The following is a 21,709-nucleotide window of genomic DNA, read 5'->3' on the forward strand; positions in this document are numbered from 1 at the left end:
TTCCACATTCAGTTCTTCTAATTCAGTTCTGCTTTTTTCATTGGTAAAATGATTTTGTAAATGACATTAGCTATCATTAGCACTCAAATTATTTCATGAACAAAATGAAATCTCAGATTTAGTAGTTAGATAGTTGAGTTCAGAACTGTATACACAACTGATGGCTTTTTCTGGAAAAATACATTAGTTGGAAACTACCTGTGCCTTGTTTTCTTGCAGGGAACAAGTCACAAGACAGTGGCATAGCAGAAATGGAAGAACTTCCAGTACCACATAACATCAAAATAAGCAACATTACATGTGACTCATTCAAGATTTCATGGGAAATGGATTCAAAGTCAAAGGACCGTATTACACACTATTTCATTGACCTCAATAAGAAAGAGAACAAGAACTCCAATAAATTTAAACACAAGGTAAAACCTTAACACACACTTATATTCATTTGCATCTTAAAAACTTTATAAATATGAGGACATTTTAAAAGGAATAATGTTCTATTAATTACTTACATGATGTGTTTGACATTGGAAGAATAAAAATTACATGTCAGTTTAAAATTCTATTCTAAGAGATTTTTTTAGGAAAATGAAATGTCAAGTATACTATTAAAATACACTTTTTCCCAGAAAAGGTAAAATCATGACTCTCATATAGACATAAAAATGAACATGTGTTAAAGATTTAACTTACTAATTAACTGCTGAGGTGTTTCAAAGGATAATCCAAAGAATGTACACAGTTATGGATCAGAATACTGAAATAAATGTATAAGTAGAGGCAAAACTGGTTTGGGGTCATGACGGAGTAAGGGCCAGAAGAGAGAATTGGACAAAATTCGTTTGCATGTATTTAGACAAGAATATCTACAAATTACAGTGTTATAAAATAGCTTCCACAGAATCAGAAGAAGATAGCCAGAAGAGTACACTATAAGCAATGCATAGTCTTCATTGAAGCACACATTTTTCCCTATAATAACTTCCAAAAGAGGAATTTTATGTAGCTTATAAACTTTAGGGTATTTGTAAAATACTTTAGGGCTGAAAATTGCTTTATTTATTCTATTTTATGGTTTGAAAATACAAATCAACCGTTAAATGTCTTAGACATGTAACACCTTTCTGATATTTATTCTTATAACAGTCTACTTACCACATATCTATTCTGATACATGTCTCCCTACATAGACATCAGAGGTAGTATAGAGAGAAAAATATTTATCTGGTTTAAGTATTCTTATGTTTCAGTATTTTTACTGATGAAAACTGGTCTTTTTTTAAATATTGATACTAAGTTTTAACTCAGCAAATATTTTGGAAGAGCTGTCTTATCTTGTCTGGAAATTATGCCTTTTACCAAATGCAGTTATATACACTGATGATAAATGAGAATTATATGTACAGATAAGTGTGAGAGAACAAGATCGATAAGTCATTGTTCTAACCATGTTCCGAGTTTGATTATGCTTTATGGTTATGGATACTCTCTTTGCTGACATTTGCCTTCTTGAAGTAGTTTTGAAATATTCCCTTGAAGTATCTTTGAAATACTTAATGTGAAATGATGATTAGGTCAAGATTTGACCCACTTTTCTTTATTCCATACTTAGAAAAACATGTCTTTGGAAATGTAGTGAATATTCAACTAGCAAGTTTAATTACCTTATTAATCATTGTTTGGAAATATCTAAACATTTCTATGACACATAAGCTCCATACTTGAATATAGCTGAAACAGATATCACCTCTTTTGTATATAAAATGGATTAATTTATCTTAAAATAGCTGTTTTTAAAATGTGCTCTCCCTTCACATATAAAATATTTAGTAATGGGCTACTCTGGTAAAACTGATTGGTAGTATAAATTAAACAAATATATTTTAAAATACAAAATCATTGAATTTTATTTCTGTCATGTTTGGAATTTTAGAGGTTTTTGTTTTGTTTTATCATTTAGTATTAGAATATTGTGTTTTAAGGTGCACATATAAGGAGTATACAGAGAAGAACAAGACTCAAGAAAACAGGAACCTAAGTACATTTATGTCATTAATTAGCTGTATGACCTTGGGTATGTCTCTTGATCAAGTTGGGCCTTATTTTTTACATCTGGAGAATAAGAGATTTGAATATAATTGTTAAATATCTTTAAAAATGAAAATTCTGTCATCAGCCAGGAATTTAATAAATTCCTCCAAATTGTTTATAATTGATTCAAGTTATACTGCTAAATTAACTGATTTCTTCCCTCCCTTCTTTCCTACCTTCCTTCATTCCCCTTTCCTATTTTTCTGTCTTTTTGTCTTAGGATGTTCCAACAAAATTGGTGGCAAAAGCTGTTCCCTTGCCAATGACTGTCCGTGGACACTGGTTTTTGAGCCCAAGAACTGAGTATACAGTCGCAGTGCAGACTGCCTCAAAACAGGTTGATGGTGATTATGTTGTGTCTGAATGGAGTGAAATTATAGAATTCTGCACAGCAGGTAAGAGAACAGAAAAATACAGAAAAGTATTTAATATTTAATAAATATACAGAAAAATATTTAATAGTTCCTAAAAAGCTAATTACATATTTAAAATATTTTTAATTAGAAGGTGATATGAACTGCATTGATTATGTTTGCATTGCCAGTAGCACTGTGTAACAGAACAAACTATGCTGTATTGGTTGGAGTGATCTGAGATGGCATTAAATCAGTTCTTTTCTGCATAGTTTGATTTTTCAAAATAAAAACTTTGCAAATAAAACTGGTGTAGTTTGAAAATATACTCAGCATATTTTAAGCTTTGTTTTGAGAGAGAGTTATTTTTTTTTAATTTTATCACAGATACTGAAACAAGGAAGCCAGGAACATCTTTCTGTAACTTAGGGAAATGAATGCAGATCTTAATGACTATACCTAACAGAAATGTTACTCGATTTTTCACTTGAATGCTGAAAATTTGTATCTAAACTAGTGTCCTGTGTGTGTGTGTGTGTGTGTGTGTGTGTGTGTGTGTCTGCTTCATTAGAAAGTACCTCATAGCCATTTGGCCTTCAGATATCTGATGTGGAGAGCCCATCCCCTTTGATCTTGAACTATAATTTAATATTCCATTAGATGGAAATGTTACCATTCATCTCATTCATTTACCTGTTTATTCATTCATTTAAGAAACAAATATTTAGTGCACACTTAAATAGGTGTTGAAGTGGTACAAAAATATCTCTACCTGAATACATCTGTCATCCTCTCCTTGTTTCTTAGAATGGGGCTTTGTTTCCTCTTTGTACAGGTGATTGTTTCCTCTGAAAATTTGTAGAGAGAGGCTAAATGTTTTATCAACATAAAGGAGCTTGAAGAAAGAAGTCTTAAAAATTTGCCTCAACTATTGTAGGTTGCTTAGAAATTTTCCACAGCTGAGGCATCCTTCAGATAAATCAGCTTCCCCCCACCATAGCCTCACACATGCATTATTTTCCCCCTGTAGCCTCACTCAGTACATACTTAGCTACAGTACATGCATACATACTCAGTACATACTCTCACTATCTTGTGTTTTTCTTAAACTCAGTGTAAAATGTTTCCTATGGTATGTTAAATGGATAAAATTTTAATTCTGTGTGATTTTGATTTTATCTTCAACTTTTTTATTAGGAAGTTGCTAAGGATTATAACATCCTTGATTGCTAAGGATTTCAGTCTTTGAGAGCAAGGAAAATAATATCTCTCTGGTACCGTATTTCTTATCAAAGATACTAATTATAAGATCCACCATTTTATATATCACTAAGGAAAAATACTACCAATTAAACTATGAGACAGTATTTTCATATCACAGCTATTGTAAGACTCATGTCAGAGAAGCTAAATGTGAAGAAAATACATTTTCAGAGGCACCTGGCTGGTTCAGTTGGTTGAGCATCCAACTCTTGATTTCAGCTCAGGTCGTGATCTTATGGCCATGATATTCAGCCTGCTTAAGATTCTCTCCCTCTTTCCCACTGCCCTTCCCTGCTTGCATGCATGCATGTGCACTCGTTCTCAAAATATAAAAATAAATAAACAAATAAAACTTAATACAAATGGCTCTCAAAAACTTAAGAAATACATTCTGGAATAGATGAAATATGCTATTAATTATAGTTAAGTTATCAGTAATGGAACAGTTGATTTTTATATTGTATTAATAGTGAGTAACATTAATAGTAAAGAATTCTCATTGACATAACTTTTATATATATTTGATGTGTTATATTGGAATTAATATATCCCCTCAGTTTTATTCCTGAATTAAAATTTCTCTTTGGAGTCTACCTCATGTTTACTCTTTTTACTGCATTTCTTTCCCCTTACTTTCATTGTCTCCTACCAGGGAAATTTAATCTAAGTGAGACCCATAAGTAAGAGACACAGTCTTTTTTGACATTGTTTTAATACATGTTATTTTCCATAGGACTGCAGTAAACAAAATTATAGTATTTGTCCAATAAAAAGAGCTATAATTTACCTGCTAAAATCCCCATTTGACATTAGGGAAAAGTGTGAAATGTTTCTTCTTTAGCTTAAGGAAAACTTTTGGCATTTCCAGTTCAGAAATACCTATCTGTCTATAGATGCATACACATTCACTCTATCATAATTCACCCTTTTATAATCTACTTAACATTATGAGTACATGTTTTATTTCTATGTGTATTAAGGAAAACCTATGTCTTCTTACTTTCATTTAGAGTGGTCTCCCTGTTGCTCTTTTACTTAACTACATCTCATAACTCTTCTAAGGAGGTTATGGGTGAATAATAAAATGCCAGCTTTTAAATGTACCACGATAGTTTTCTACAAATTTTTTTGCATTTTTAATTTCTATGAGTAAAATTTAAAGGGAACTTAAGCTGTTTAAAGCTCATTGTTTCAGTTTTATCAAAATAATTTAGAGACTTTTACCTAAGCTTTATCAATAACCTTGACTCTGTAAATTTTGAGGAAGCTTTTTGTATAAATTGTCTTTTAATCTGGATAGCTAATCTATTCAGCATTTATTGAGTGCATACTGTGTGCTAAGCACAGTGCAAAATATTGAAGTAAAACAAAATAGAATGCTACCAACTAATCTACTTCTAGTCTAGTCTATGTCAGAGATAAAACCTTGTGCTTACCTCATAATAAGTCACACTTGTTTATATATTTATGTGTAAATTTAGACGGAGTTCTTTGAGAGGAAGAATATTCCTTTTGATCTTGTAACCTGATCATTTAATTTGCATGGTGCCTTCTACATCATATGTTCTAATCTAAAATGTTTGTCAGCCAGTAAAGCAGTCAGTAACAAACTGTGCTGCCATGAACAGTTCAACTAGGTTGCTTTTATTTGGAAAGTCTTATAATCGTTATAGACAAAATTTTTGCTTAGATTCTGGTAGAGGAGTTTGATAACAGTCCCCAGTTTTCAAAACAAAAAGTTGATGAAAAGATCAAATGACTTGGAGAGAAGCTTTAGATTTTCAAGAGTCCTGTGTACCTGCAAACCACCAACTAGAAGCCAGAAGACTAGTCTAAATTACTAGATATATGAACATTTGGTGAATCAAACTGTGATAAGCCTCAATTTCTGCAGTCAATAAATGGTCATATATAATCTACCTTGCTAACCTCATAGATTTAAAGAGTAAATTAAATGAGCATTATTATTGCTACTCCTTTAAATTTATTTGCTACTTATTGCAGGTGAGAAACTTCTTATATTTGACTTTTCAGTTGATTAAAGAAAATTTAGTACCTAGTATGGTGCCAATTGACATTACTTGGGTTGTGCAGAGTCTGCATTCCTTACTTAATATTTTTGCTTCAGGATCTTTAATTTCAGAGAGTGAAACAAATGCATGGGTATCCAGAAAACAAAATAAAACAAATACATTTTTGTAGAAAGAAAAATGTCCCACAGAAAGACAATGAATGTTTTTTTTCAGTGCAATTTCCTATTTAAGATAAATTTCCTAAAGTTGATTTTAATAATCTCCAATTTATTAAACATGTAGTTGACACCTTTGGTAATATATTTTTAGTAAGAGAATTTTTTGTTGTTATTTTCAGACTATTCAAAAGTTCATCTAACACAGCTGTTGGAGAAGGCTGAAGTGATTGCAGGACGGATGCTTAAATTTTCTGTTTTTTATCGTAACCAACACAAAGAATATTTTGACTATATTCGGTAAGAATAATATATATATATATATATATATATATATATATATACACACACACACACACACATACATATATACATATATAGTGATTTTCTTGACTAAGTGCCATTCCAAGTTCTAGGCTCAGGTTTCCCTTGAGTCTAGTTCTGTGAAATACTAATTCTAGTTTCCTTTCAAAATGATTAATTATACTCTTTTATTTTCCAGAATAATTGAGTAGAAAAATTCAGATTGTGGGATTTTTTTTCACTGTACTTACATTCATTTCTGTAATCATTTGTAATATCAATTCTTGTCAATTTAAGTAGAAGGTCTTAAAGCTCAAGGGCTTAGACTGTTGACCTTTCATGTACAAACTCTTCTAAATATATATCAACTCACCTAAATATTCTCTTCTTGTAGATAGCTTTAGGATATTGGAAATGAAGGGCTGAAAGGTAACATTCATTAAATATGGTGAATCTCGTGGGATTTTCAGGCTTCTAAGTGGAGATCTCTCAGCCATTATCTTGAATTAATTATTCATGAGGACAGTCTGCTGTGTTTACTTTTGAAGTCTGGTGTTCAAGTAGTATTTTGAAGATAGCCTATATTTACCTTGGGAAGCGGTTTCTGGAAATTCAAAAGAAATCCATACTAGAGGGAGTTTTAATACTTAACAATCCTTTTGTATTTGTTTGTTTGTTTTTTTTTTTTTCAACGTTTATTTATTTTTGGGACAGAGAGAGACAGAGCATGAACGGGGGAGGGGCAGAGAGAGAGGGAGACACAGAATCGGAAACAGGCTCCAGGCTCTGAGCCATCAGCCCAGAGCCCGACGCGGGGCTCGAACTCACGGACCGCGAGATCGTGACCTGGCTGAAGTCGGACGCTTAACCGACTGCGCCACCCAGGCGCCCCATCCTTTTGTATTTGTAGAAGAAATTTTCAGGACACTAAACAGAGAGATGTAGGTTTTAAAATAAGACTAAGACTTTTAAAATGATAAATGCTATGTAGGTTCTAAACCTTTTACATAATAATCTCTATAATGTATCATTTTAAAAGCCTTGGTCTCACTTTAAACTTTAAGTTGTTAGGGATTGTATATGAAAAAGTTAGGAAGTTTTGTTGTTATTTATTAGCTTCATACTTTTATAGTTTTCTTAAATCAAAATCATGATTTTAGATTTAAACCTGCTCCAAGCTGTGGAAAAATTCAAAGGGAATCAGAGAGAGAGGTAAATTTAGGCATCTGATTTCATTAAATGAAATACTTTGGAGTATCATGGTTTTTTTGATGCTGAAAACCATTCCTGCTTAATACTTGAATATCTTCTAAACACAGAGTTTAGCTCATAATTCTTTTAGCTGGTAAATTATTTACCCTTGAGTGTATATAATTCATGATGGATGCCATTTACCTAATTTAGAGAGTACAAACACAAATATAACACAAATTATTGTACCTGTCAATTGTGAATGGGAATGACCATATGTATTCAACAAGAAAGGTTTTCTTTAAGCATAAAACCAGAAAACAAAAATGATCTACTATTGCTATTTTCCCTAATAAGAAATACATCAATATAATATCTTTGGTACTGTTTAAATTCTTAGAATATTGCCAATGTCTATTGTAGGTGGCCACTGGAGGTCAGTATTTCCTTGATTTTCTCTGCCCTTTGGGTGAAAACTAGCCTGTTTTCAGGTCCTTAGATACTAAAATTTACACCACCTGTTTGCAAAAATTCTTCCAAAAAGGAAAAAAAAATGATAAAGACAACCTGGAAAAAGTCATTGTATATATTGTATAATTGATTCCAACCTACTGGTACAAAAGATCTATTTACTAACAAGGAATTTTCCCTTTTTGGAGTTTCCATGACAGTTTTAAAATCCATGTAAATTATATCCTGATGCAGTATATATAAATAAATATACTTCCCAAGGCATTGGGTACAGTTGTTCAACATTGCTTTCTTAAAACACTTTATTGAAAAAATAGTAAACATTAGCTTCAATGAACCTTGATTTTCTTTTTAGGTAATGAACTCTAATCAGGACCCACTTCCTTTATCACAAACCATTTAAAATGTCATCTTGTTAATCACAGTGCTTGAATAGAAATGAACCATTTACTTATCTGACTAAATGATTTCCAAGTCATTATAAATGATGAAAAAGCATTAAGTAAATTCTGACTCATATGGATTGAGCTCATTTTGATCTCTTTCTCTAGAAGTAAATTCCTAAGTGAATCTTGCTTTCCCTTACCCCAGATCAAAATATCACTTTCTCTCTTACTCCTTCAAGTTCATTAGGTAGCCTCATATGTAGATAGATGTAGGGATTCCCGGTGCTTTTAGGTGCTAGATTGTATATGCCCAAAGTTGATGCCTGTCACTAATACATTTCTCCTAGTCCAAGTTCTTAACTCTATATTTCTGATGCTATTTTTTCATTAATTGAGTTTATAGATTCATGTTGGACACATATCATATTGATACTCAGTTTCTGTTAGTGACAATGTAACAAGGGTAAGAATTTTGAGCCAGGACAAGATGGAGTGGACACCCTTCTCCCTATTTTTCCTGCTAAGTATGACTAAAAACTCTGGACTTTGTATGTAAAAGAAACATAAGAATCTGAAAGGTGGAAGAAGACTGAAAAGTAGAGAGAAGATAAACCAGTTAGGGACTGAGGGACTCAAGGGACAACACAGTGATGAGTTCCCTTAGTTTTCTTTTTAGCTCTTATATTCCAGACTGAGTGCTAAAGAAGCCAGAAACCCCAAAATGCTGATGGGCATAAACCAAAAAAACAAAACAAAACAAAACAAAATAAAAACAAAAACTATCAAAATTCAGAAAGTCTCCTTTATTAACCCAAATGACTAGGAAAGAAATAGACTTGAATACACAAAGCTTTTAGACAGTAATTGCCCTACTTCAGTCAAACACCATGGGGGATAATTTTTTTTTCCATTCTCATCAGCCAAAGCCAAGTAGGGATGCTTCCACCTTCTCCCACCTGTAAGGAAGCACCCTCCCTCCTCTTCCATCCCCTACTGGAGTGATGTCAGAGAAAGTTCAATGGGAAACTGGGACTTATACCCCCCCCACCAGTGGCAATGTGGTACCTCTCACCTTCCCTACTGGGGTGGTATCACCCCAGTCCTACCAGAAACCAGGACTTTTCACTGCAGCCCAGGAATAAGGTTTGCCTCTGCATATCAGTGAAGGCCATGTACAGAGCAGTACTGAGACAACTTCTCCCTCTCCCAGGTATATTGTATTAGCAGAAGCCTCGTGAAAGCCTCTACTCTTAGTCTGCCCAGTAGTCATCTCCTTCCGTGTATCATTGAGGTTGACTGGGAATCCTAGACGTTTCTCTCCTAACAGCAATGAAGTGACACTCGTCCACTTCTTCTTCTGATACATAGCCAAAAGAGGCCTGCTGAAATAACTAGATTTAAATAAGACCCAGCGTTATAACCTAATCCTCCAAAAGTCCAAGATAAAATTGAAATCCACTGATGGTCCCAAGAATCAGGAAAATCTTAACTTGAATGAGAAAAGCTGATCAACAGACATCAATGACAAGATAACACAGATTTTAGCATTATCTGACAAGGATTTTCAAAAAGCTAACATAAAAAATTTTCAATAAGGAATGACAAATGTACTTAAAACAAATAGAAACAACAAAGAACTAGCAGATATAAAGAACTAAATGGATATTGTAGAACTGAAAAAAAACCTGTAAGTAAAAACTTAGTGGATAGACTCCATAACAAAATGAAGAGGACAAAGGAAAGAATCCATAAGCTTGAAGATAGAACAATAGAAATTATCCAAACTGAATTAAGAGAAAATTAATTGAAAAAAAAAAAAGAGCATAGCTTCACAGACACGTAGGACTATAGTATCTAATATCTAATACTAATATATAGTATACTAATATACTAATATAATATACTATACTAATATATAGTATCTAATATCTAATACTCATTAGAGTCGAAAAGAAAGAAGGAAGAGGGTGGAGCTAAGAAAATATGCAGAGAAAAAAATAGTTGATATGTTTCCAAATTTGGCAAAGGACAGAAACCTAAAGATTAAAAAAGCTAAGTAAATCCCAAATAGGATAAACCAAAATAAATCTGTTCCAAGACACTTTATAAACTCTTGAAAATTGAAGATAAAACAATTGAAGATAAAACAATCCTCTAAGTTGATCAGAGCCAAAAAAGATACCTCATCTATAGAGGAAAAACAATTTGAATAACATCATCATTGGAAACCATGTAGACCAGAAAGAAGTGACACAATATTTCTAAGTTCTGAAAGAGGACTGTCAACCCAGAACCCTATATTTAGTGAAAATACCATTCAAGAATAAAGGGGAATCAAGACATTCTCAGATGAAGGAAAATTAAGGGGAATTTGTCACCAGCATATCTACCCTTAAAAGAATGACTAAAAGAAGTTTAGTATTTTATTTTGTTTTTTGTTTTATTTTATTTTATTAATTTATATATTTATTTTATTTTATTTTATTTTTTATTTTATTTTTTTATTCATCATGATAAGTATACTCTTTAATCCCATCCCCTATATCTTCCATCCTCCCACTGACCTGGCCTCTGGTAACCATCAGTTGTTCTCTATAGTTACGAGTCTGTTTCTTGGTTTGTCTCTCTCTTTTGTACTTTGCTCGTTTGTTTTGTTTCTTAACTATCACCTGTATGAAATCATATGTTATTTGTCTTTCTCTGATTGACTTATATCATTTAGCTTTATATTTATACTCTCTAGTTTTACTCATGTTGCACATAGAAAGATTTCATCCTTTTTTTGCTAAGTAATATTCCATTGCATACACCATATATACCACATCTTTTTGATCCATTCATCAGTCAACAGACACTTGAAGCTGCTTCCATACTTGGCTATTATAAATAATGCTGCAGTAAACATAGAGGTTCTTGTATCCCTTTGAATTAGGATTTTTGTATTTGGGTAAATACCCAGTAGTGAAATTCTGGAATCATAAGGTAGTTCTATTTTTAACTTTTTGAGGAATCTCTATACTGTTTTCTACATTGGCTATACTAATTTGCATTCCCACCAATAGTGTAAGAGGGTTCCTTTTTCTCCATATCCTTGCCAACATTTGTTTCTTATGTTATTGATTTTAGCCATTCTGACAGGTGTGAAGTAATATCTTATTGTAGTTTTGATTTGCATTTTCCTGATGATAAGTGATGTTGAACGTGTTTTCATGTGTCTATTGGTCAACTGGATGCCTTCTTTAGAGAAATGTCTGTTCTTTTGCCTATTTTTAACTGGATTGTTTGGGTTTTTGGTGTTGAGTTGTATAAGTTCTTTATATATTTGGATACTAACCCTTTATTGCATATGTCACTTGCAAATATCTTCTCCCATTCCATAGGTTGTCTTTTCATTTTGTTGATTGTTTCCTTCACTGTTCAGAAGCTTTTTATTTTTATGTAGTCCCAATAGTTTATTTTTGCTTTTATTTCCTCTGCCTCAGGAGACATATCTAGAAAAATGTTTCTATGGCCAATGTCAGAGAAATTACTGCCTGTGCTCTCTTTTAGAATTTTCATGATTTGTGGTCTCACAGTTAGGTCTTTGAGTTTATTTTTGTGTATAGTGTAATAAAGTGACCCAGTTTTATTGTTTTGCATGTAGTTTCCCAGCACCATTTGTTGTAGAGACTTTTTCCCATTGGATAGTGTTCCCTCTTTTGTCAAAGATAAGATTAATCTATGTACTTGTGGGTTTACTTCTGGGGTTTCTATTCTGTTCCATTGATCTATGCATCTGTTTTTGTTCCAGTACCAAAATGTTTTCATTATTACTACTTTCTAATACAACTTTAAATCTGGAATTATGATAGCTCCAGCTTTGTTTTCCAAGACTCCTTTGGCTATTTGAGGTCTTTTATAGTTCTATACAAATTTTAGAATTGTTTGTTCTAGTTTTACAAAAAGTGCTGTTGGTATTTTGATAGGGATTGCATTAAATTTGTAGATTGCTTTGGGTAGTATAGACATTTTAACAATTGTTCTTCTAACCCATAAGCATGGAATGTCTTTCCATTTCTTTGTGTCATCTTGAATTTTTTTCATCATTGTTTTATAGTTTTTAAAGTACAAGTCTTTCACATCTTTGGCTAAGTTTATTCCTAGATATTTTATTGCTTTTGGTGAAATTGTATATGGGATTGTTTTCTTAATTTCTCCTTCTTCTGTTTCATTATTAGTGTGTAGAAATGCAGTGGATTTCTGTACATTGATTTTGTATCCTGTGACTTTACTGAATTCATGTATCAGTTCTAGTAGGTTTTTGGTGGAGTTAATACGATTTTTGTTTGTTTATTTATTTTTTGAGAGAGAGAGCACACAGGAAGAGCAGAGAGAGAGGGCGAGAGAGAGAAAATCCCAAGTAGGCTCTACACTGTCAGTGCACTGCCAGTGCAGACACTGACAGTGCAGAGCCTGATGTGGGGCTCAAACCCATGAACCGTGAGATCATGACCGGAGCCGAAACCAGGAGTTGGACACTTAACCGACTGATCCATCCAGGTGCCTCATTTAGGGTTTCCATATATAGTATCATGTAATCTGCATATAGTGAGAGTTTTACTTCTTCCTTACCAATTTGGATATTATGTTGTTTGATTGCTGTAACTAAGACTGACTTCCAGTTCTATGTTGAATAAAAGTGGTGAGAGTGGACATCCTTGTCTTATTCCGGACCTTAGGGGGAAAACTTGGGTTTGATATTCTCTGTGGATTTTTTATATAAATGTGGGCTTTTCATTTATTATGTGGCAGTGTGTTCTCTCTAAACCCACTTTGTTGAGGGTTTTTATCATGAAAGGATGTTGTTATTGTCAAATGCTTTTTCTGCATCTATTGAAATGATCAGATGGTTCTTATCTTTTCTCTTATTGATGTGACACATGATGTTGATTTTTGTATGAATATTAAACCCTTGTATCCTGGGAATAAATCCAACCTGACTGTGGCATGAACTTTTTAAATCTATTGTTGGATTTGATTTGCTGATATTTTGTTGAGAATTTTTGTTTCTATATTCCATAGAGATGTTGCCCTGTAGTTTTCTTTTTTTGTGATGTCTTTATCTGATTTTGGTATCAGGGTGATACTAGTCTTGTAGAATGAATTTGTAAGTTTTCCTTCCTCTTGTATTTTTTGGAGTAGTTTGAGAAGAATGGGTATTAACTCTTCTTTAAATGTTTGGTAGAACTTCTCTCTGAAGTTGTCTAGTCCTGGACTTTTGTTTTTTGAAAGTTTTTTTGATTATCATTTTGACTTCATTGTTGGTAATAGGTCTGTTCAAATTTTCTATTTCTTCTTGCGTTAGCTTTTGTACGTTATATGTTTCTAGGAATTTATCCATTTCTTGCAAGTTGTCCAGTTTGATGGCATATAAGATCTTTTACAGTTGTTTGTATTTCTGTGGTGTTGGTTGTTATTTCTCCTCTTTCATAAATAATTTTGTGTATTTGGATCCTCTCTTTTTTTAATGAGTATTGCTAGAGGTTTATCAATTTCGTTAATCTTCTCAAAGAACCACCTTCTGGTTTCATTGATATGTTCTATTGTGTTTATTTAGTTTCTTATTTTTTCTATATATATGAAATTTATTGTCAAATTGGTTTCCATACAACACCCAGTGCTCATCTCAAAAAGTGTCCTCCTCAATACCCATCACGCACCCTCCCCACCCTCCAACCCCCCATCAGCCCTCAGTTTGTTCTCACTTTTTAAGAGTTTTTTATGCTTTGGCTCTCTCCCACTCTAACCTCTTTTTTTTTTTTTTTTTTTTTTTCCCTTCCCGTCTTCCATGGGTTTCTGTTAAGTGTCTCAGGATCCACATAACAGTGAAAACATGTGGTATCTGTCTTTCTCTGTATGGCTTATTTTACTTAGCATCACACTCTCCAGTTCCATCCACGTTGCTACAAAGGGCCATATTTCATTCTTTCTCATTGCCACGTATACTCCATTGTGTATATAAACCACAGTTTCTTTATCCATTCATCAGTTGATGGATGTTTAGGCTTTTCCATAATTTGGCTATTGTTGAGAGTGCTGCTATAAACATTGGGGTACAAGTGCCCCTATGCATCAGTACTCCTGTGTGCCTTGGGTAAATTCCTAGCAGTGCTATTTCTGGGTCATAGGTTAGAACTATTTTTAATTTTTTGAGGAACCTCCACACTGTTTTCCAGAGTGGCTGCACCAGCTTGCATTCCCACCAACAGTGCAAGAGGATTCCCGTCTCTCCACATCCTCGCCAGCATCTATAGTCTCCTGATTTGTTCATTTTGGCCACTCTGACTGGCATGAGGTGATATCTGAGTGTGGTTTTGATTTGTAATTCCCTGATGAGGAGCGACGTTGAGCATCTTTTCATGTGCCTGTTGGCCATCCGGATGTCTTCTTTAGACAAGTGTCTATTCATGTTTTCTGCCCATTTCTTCAGTGGATTATTTGTTTTTTGGGTGTGGAGTTTGGTGAGCTCTTTATACATTTTGGATACTAGCCCTTTGTCCAATATGTCATTTACAAATGTCTTTTCCCATTCCGTTGTTGCCTTTTAGTTTTGTTGGTTGTTTCCTTTGCTGTGCAGAAGCTTTTTATCTTCATAAGGTCTCAGTAGTTCATTTTTGCTTTTAATTCCTTGCCTTTGGGGATGTGTCAAGTAAGAAATTGCTACGACTGAGATCAGAGAAGTCTTTTCCTGCTTTCTCCTCTAGTGTTTTGATGGTTTCCTGTCTCACATTCAGGTCCTTTATCCATTTTGAGTTTATTTTTGTGAATGGTGTGAGAAAGTGGTCTAGTTTCAACCTTCTGCATGTTGCTGTCCAGTTCTCCCAGCACCATTTGTTAAAGAGACTGTCTTTTTTCTATTGGATGTTCTTTCCTGCTTTGTCAAAGATTAGTTGGCCATACGTTTGTGGGTCTAGTTCTGGGGTTTCTATTCTATTCCATTGGTCTGTGTGTCTGTTTTGGTGCCAATACCATGCTGTCTTGATGATGACAGCTTTGTAGTAGAGGCTAAAGTCTGGGATTGTGATGCCTCCTGCTTTGGTCTTCTTCTTCAAAATTACCTTGGCTATTTGGGGCCTTTTGTGGTTCCAAATGAATTTTAGGATTGCTTGCTCTAGTTTTGAGAAGAATGCTGGTGCAATTTTGATTGGGATTTCATTGAATGTGTAGATAGCTTTGGGTAGTATTGACATTTTGACAATATTTATTCTTCCAATCCATGAGCATGGAACGTTTTTCCATTTCTTTATATCTTATTCAATTCCCTTCATGAGCTTTCTATAGTTTTCAGCATACAGATCTTTTACATCTTTGGTTAGATTTATTCCTAGGTATTTTATGCTTCTTGGTGCAATTGTGAATGGGATCAGTTTCTTTATTTGTCTTTCTGTTGCTTCATTGTTAGTGTATAAGAATGCAACTGATTTCTGTACATTGGTTTTGTATCCTGCAACTTTGCTGAATTCATGTATCAGTTCTAGCAGACTTTTGGTGGAGTCTATTGGATTTTCCATGTATAATATCATGTCATCTGCAAAAAGTGAAAGCTTGACTTCATCTTTGCCAATTTTGATGCCTTTGATTTCCTTTTGTTGTCTGATTGCTGATGCTGGCACTTCCAACACTATGTTAAACAACAGCAGTGAGAGTGGGCATCCCTGTCATGTTCCTGATCTCAGGGGGAAAGCTCTGTTTTTCCCCATTGAGGATGATATTTATTAGGTATGGGCTTTTCAAAAATGGCTTTTATGATGTTTAAGTATGTTCCTTCTATCCGGACTTTCTCGAGGGTTTTTATTCAGAAAGTGCTGAATTTTGTCAAATCCTTTCTCTGCATTGATTGACAGGATCATATGGTTCTTATCTTTCTTTTATTAATGTGATGTATCACGTTGATTGATTTGCGAATGTTGAACCAGCCCTGCATCCCAGGAATGAATCCCACTTGATCATGGTGAATAATTCTTTTTATATGCTGTTGAATTCGATTTGCTAGTATCTTATTGAGAATTTTTACATCCATATTCATCAAGGATATTGGCCTGTAGTTGTCTTTTTTTACTGGGTCTCTGTCTGGTTTAGGAATCAAAGTAATACTGGCTTCATAGAATGAGTCGGGAAGTTTTCCTTCCCTTTCTATTTCGTGGAATAGCTTGAGAAGGATAGGTATTATTTCTGCCTTAAACGTCTGGTAGAACTCCCCTGGGAAGTGATCTGGTCCTGGACTCTTATTTGTTGGGAGATTTTTGATAACTGATTCAATTTCTTCGCTGGTTATGGGTCTGTTCAAGCTTTCAACTTCCTCCTGATTTTGGAAGTGTGTGGGTGCTTAGGAATTTGTCCATTTCTTCCAGGTTGTCCAGTTTGTTGGCATACAATTTTTCATAGTATTCCCTGATAATTGCTTGTATCTCTGAGGGATTGGTTGTAATAATTCCATTTTCATTCATGATTTTATCTATTTGGGTCATCTCCCTTTTCTTTTTGAGAAGCCTGGCTAGAGGTTTATCAATTTTGTTTATTTTTTCAAAAAAACAATTCTTGGTTTCGTTGATCTGCTCCACAGATTTTTTAGACTCTATATTGTTTATTTCTGCTCTGATCTTTATTATTTCTCTTCTTCTGCTGGGTTTAAGCTGTCTTTGCTGCTCTGCTTCTATTTCCTTTAGGTGTCCTGTTAGATTTTGTATTGGGGATTTTTCTTGTTTCTTGAGATAGGCCTGGATTGCAATGTATTTTCCTATCAGGACTGCCTTTGCTGCATCCCAAAGCGTTTGGATTGTTGTATTTTCATTTTCGTTTGTTTCCATATATTTGTTAATTTCTTCTCTAACTGCCTGGTTGACCCACTCATTCTTTAGTAGGGTGTTCTTTAACCTCCATGCTTTTGGAGGTTTTCCAGACTTTTTCCTGTGGTTGATTTCAAGCTTCATAGCATTGTGGTCTGAAAGTATGCATGGTATGATTTCAATTCTTGTATACTTATGAAGGGCTGTTTTGTGACCCAGTATATGATCTATCTTGGAGAATGTTCCATGTGCACTCCAGAAGAAAGTATATTGTGTTGCTTTGGGGATGCAGAGTTCTAAATATATCTGTCATATCCATGTGATCCAATGTCTCATTCAGGGCCCTTGTTTCTTTATTGACCGTGTGTCTAGATGATCTATCCATTTCTGTAAGTGGAGTGTTAAAGTCCCCTGCAATTACCACAATCTTATCAATAAGGTTGCTTATGTTTGAGTAATTGTTTTATATATTTGGGGGCTCCCATAACCGGCACATAGACTTTTATAATTGTTAGATGGATAGACCCTGTAATTATTATATAATGCCCTTCTTCATCTCTTGTTACAGCCTTTAATTTAAAGTCTAGTTTGTCTGATATAAGTATGGCTACTCCAGCTTTCTTTTGACTTCCAGTGGCATGATAAATAGTTCTCCATCCCCTCACTCTCAATCTGAAGGTGTCGTCAGGTCTAAAATGAGTCTCTTGTAGACAGCAAATAGATGGGTCTTGTTTTTTTTATCCATTCTGATACCCTATGTCTTCTGGTTGGTGCATTTAGTCCATTTACATTCAGTGTTATTATAGAAAGATATGGGTTTAGAGTCATTGTGATGTCTGTATGTTTTATGTTTGTAGCGATGTCTCTGGTACTTTGTCTCACAGGATCCCCCTTAGGATCTCTTGTAGTGCTGGTATAGTGGTGACGAATTCCTTCAGTTTTTGTTTGTTTGGGAAGACCTTTGTCTCTCTTCTAGTCTAAATGACAGACTTGCTGGATAAAGGATTCTCGGCTGCATATTTTTCCTGTTCATCACATTGAAGATCTCCTGCCATTCCTTTCTGGCCTGCCAAGTTTCAGAAGAGAGATCTGTTACGAGTCTTATAGGTCTCCCTTTATATGTTAGAGCACGTTTATCCCTTGCTGCTTTCAGAATTTTCTCTTTATCCTTGTATTTTGCCAGTTTCACTATGATATGTCGTGTAGAAGATCGATTCAAGTTACGTCTGAAGGGAGTTCTCTGTGTCTCTTGGATTTCAATGCCGTTTTCCTTCCCCAGATCAGGGAAGTTCTCAGCTATGATTTCTTCAAGTACACCTTCAGCACCTTTCCCTCTCTCTTCCTCCTCTGGAATACCAATTATGCGTAGATTATTTCTCTTTAGTGCATCACTTAGTTCTCTAATTTTCTCTTCATACTCCTGGATTTTTTTATCTCTTTTTCTCAGCTTCCCCTTTTTCCATAATTTTATCTTCTAGTTCACCTATTCTCTCCTCTGCCTCTTCAATCCGAGCCATGATCGTTTCCATTTTATTTTGCAGCTTGTTTAAAGCATTTTTTAGCTCCTCCTGACTATTCCTTAGTCCCTTGATCTCTGTAGCAATAGATTCTCTGCTGTCCTTTATAGTGTTTTCAAGCCCAGCAATTAATTTTATGACTATTATTCTAAACTCACTTTCTGTTTATATTGTTTAAATCCTTTTTGATCAGTTCGTTAGCTGTTGTTATTTCCTGGAAATTCTTTTGAGGGGAATTCTTCTGTTTGGTCATTTTGGATACTCCCTGGAGTGGTGAGGAACTGCAGGGCACTTCCCCTGTTCTGTCTTGAATAACTGGCCTTGGTGGGTGGGGCACAGTCAGTCCTGATGTCTGCCCCCAGCCCACTTCTGGGGCCACAGTCAGACTGCTGTGTACCTTCTCTTCCCCTCTCCATTCACTGTGGGGTGGCATGGCCCGTCTGGGCTACTTGCACACTGCCAGGCTTGTGGTGCTGGGGATCTGGCATATTAGCTGAGGTGGGTAGGCAAGGTGCACTGGGGGGGTGGGGGTGGGAGGGGCAGGCTCAGCTCACTTCTTAGGTGATCCGCTTCAGGAGGGGCCCTGAGGCAGTGGGAGGGAGTCAGACCTGCTGCAGGAGGTGTGGCTCCGCAGAAGCACAGTGTTGGGTGTTTGCACTGTGCAAGCAAGTTCCCTGGCAGGAACTGGTTCCCTTTGGGATTTTGGCTGGTGGATGGGCGAGGTGTATGGCACTGGCCAGCACCTTTGTTCCCCACCAAACTGAGCTCTCTCATCCCGGGGCTCAGCAACTCTCCCTCCTGTTGTCCTCCAGCCTTCCCGCTCTCTGAGCAGAGCTGTTAACTTAATAACCTTCTAGATGTTAAGTCCTGCTTGCTGTCTGAACACACTCCCTCCGGCCCCTCTGCTTTTGCAAGCCAGAGGCGGGGTCTCTGCTTGGCCGGCGGGCTGCCCCTCCGCCTGGCTCCATTTGCCAGTCCATGTAGTGCGCACCGCCTCTTTGCCCTTCCTACCCTCTTCCGTGGGCCTCTCGTCTGCGCTTGGCTCCAGAGACTCTGTTCTGCTAGTCTTCTGGCGGTTTTCTGGGTTATTCAGGCAGGTGTAGGTGGAATCTAAGTGATCAGCAGGACGCGGTAAGCCCAGAGTCCTCCTATGCCGCCATCTTCCCCAGGTCCTCCTGTTTTTTTTTAGTTTCTATATCATTTATTTCTACTCTAATCCTATTTGTTGGGTTTGAGTTTTGTTTGTTCTCCTTTTTGTAGCTCATTTTGGTTGTAAAGTAATATTGTGTCAGATTTTTTTCTTGATTCTTGAGATAGGCCTGTATTGCTATAAACTTTCCTTAGAACTTCTTGTTGCACTCTAAAGATTTTGGACCATTGTAGTTTTTTTAAGTTTTTGAAAAAGGAAGAAAATGATATAGAAGGAATTTTTGGAACATCAGGAGGCAAGGAAGAACAGTAAGAATAAAAATATGGGGTCCAATTGGAATATCATACATCATTTATTTTTCTAGTGTATTCTAATATGTGACAGACAGTTTTTTGGTCTTACTTTGAATCGCATTTTAATAAGCTTCCTTGGTAGCAGCCTTTGAGTCTCATTGCTGTACTATAGTCAGGGGAGATCTTGAGCACACCTCACTGACCCAAAGGCTACCCTACAACTCAGCAATAGCACTACTAGGAATTTATCCAAAGGATACAGGAGTGATGATTCATAGGGACACATGTAACCCCAATGTTTACAGCAGTGCTTTCAACAATAGCCAAATTATGGACAGAACCTAAATGTCCATCAGCTGATGAATAGATAAAGAAGATGTGGTTTATATATACAATGGAATACTAGTTGGCAACGAGAAAGAATGAAATCTTGCCATTTGCAGCAACATGGATGGAATTGGACGCTATTATTCAAAGTGAAATAAGTCAGTCAGAGAAAGACAGATATCATATGTTTTCACTCATATGTGGAACTTGAGAAACTTAACAAAAGACCATGGGGGAAGGGAAGGGGAAAAATAGTTACAAACAGAGAGGGAGGGAGGCAAACCATAAGAGACTCTTAAATACAGAGAACAAACTAAGGGTTCATGGGGAGGGGGATGGAGGAGAGGGGAAAATGGGCGATGGGCATTGAGGAGGGCACTTGTTGGGATGAGCACTGGCTGTTGTATGTAAGCGATGAATCATAGGAATCTGCCCCCAAAACCAAGAGCACACTGTATACACTGTATGTTAGCCAACTGGACAACAAATTACATTAAAAAAAAAAATAGAAAGCAAAAAGAACAAGAAAGAAGAAGAATGCTGACTGGGAACCTTCTCATGCCTGCATAGTAGGTTGTAATTTTCATCCCAAGTCTTGCTGTTTAAGGGCCCAACAAGAAAGAGAAGGGACATTTAGTAGGAGTTCTGGAGAAAATTTGACAAAAGCACCATTCACAAAGGTATAGGCAGGGTGAAGGCAACAATAAGGAATGCTAAAGCAAACAAGAACTATCAAGAATTGAAAAGTTTTACTATTCTTGAGAAGGGGGATAGAGTACACCTGATAGGAGAAATAGAGACAGGTGGTACAGGTGAATCCAGCCACGCCAGAACCACAAGGTTCTGAAGAATGGAGAAAGTAGAAGATGACACACTCAAGGTTTTACTCCCTCCTCTCCCAGATATGCTGGTGCCCCCACTGGCAGAACTGAAATGGAAGGGACCAAGGAACAAGGATGAACTTTGGAAGGCAAGAAGGATGGAGAATAGAACTGGGGGAATGGTAAAGGAGGAATAACCAGCTCTGTTGTAAGAAAAACACAAGAGAGAGGACCTAATTAGCAAACAGTACCCTGGGGGAAAAAAAGCCTAAAAAACAAAATAAAACGCTTTTGTGCCAATATACATGGACAGTACTCAGGACTAAATTTCTGGCATACTTTAAAGAAACATTCAGTATATTTAACTAACCAATACTGTTAGTCTCGTTTTCTCTTCAAAAAGCCACTTCTAAAACCCAGTAGGTATATAATGGATGTGATTTCAGTTGTAAGATTTCTAATTCCAGTTCAGTTTTTCTGGCCAGGAAATTTATTACATAAAGACCTCCAAGGTTTGTAGAAGAACATCC

The 21,709-nt window shown here is 35.6% G+C and overlaps 1 protein-coding gene across 3 annotated transcripts in view; it reads left to right on the plus strand.

Moving 5' to 3' along the window:
- The window catches only part of PHYHIPL (phytanoyl-CoA 2-hydroxylase interacting protein like), an 88,012-nt gene that overhangs the window by 64,881 nt on the left and 1,422 nt on the right, over positions 1-21,709 (plus strand). For all 3 annotated transcript variants that reach the window (XM_045437463.1, XM_045437465.1, XM_045437464.1), the window contains exons 2-4: positions 220-416; positions 2,312-2,486; positions 6,078-6,195. In XM_045437463.1, coding sequence (XP_045293419.1) covers positions 220-416; positions 2,312-2,486; positions 6,078-6,195 — 490 coding nt within the window. The remainder of the gene's footprint in view (positions 1-219; positions 417-2,311; positions 2,487-6,077; positions 6,196-21,709) is intronic.

Source organism: Leopardus geoffroyi, chromosome D2 (genome assembly GCF_018350155.1).
Source record: "Leopardus geoffroyi isolate Oge1 chromosome D2, O.geoffroyi_Oge1_pat1.0, whole genome shotgun sequence".
Classification (NCBI taxonomy): Eukaryota; Metazoa; Chordata; class Mammalia; order Carnivora; family Felidae; genus Leopardus; species Leopardus geoffroyi.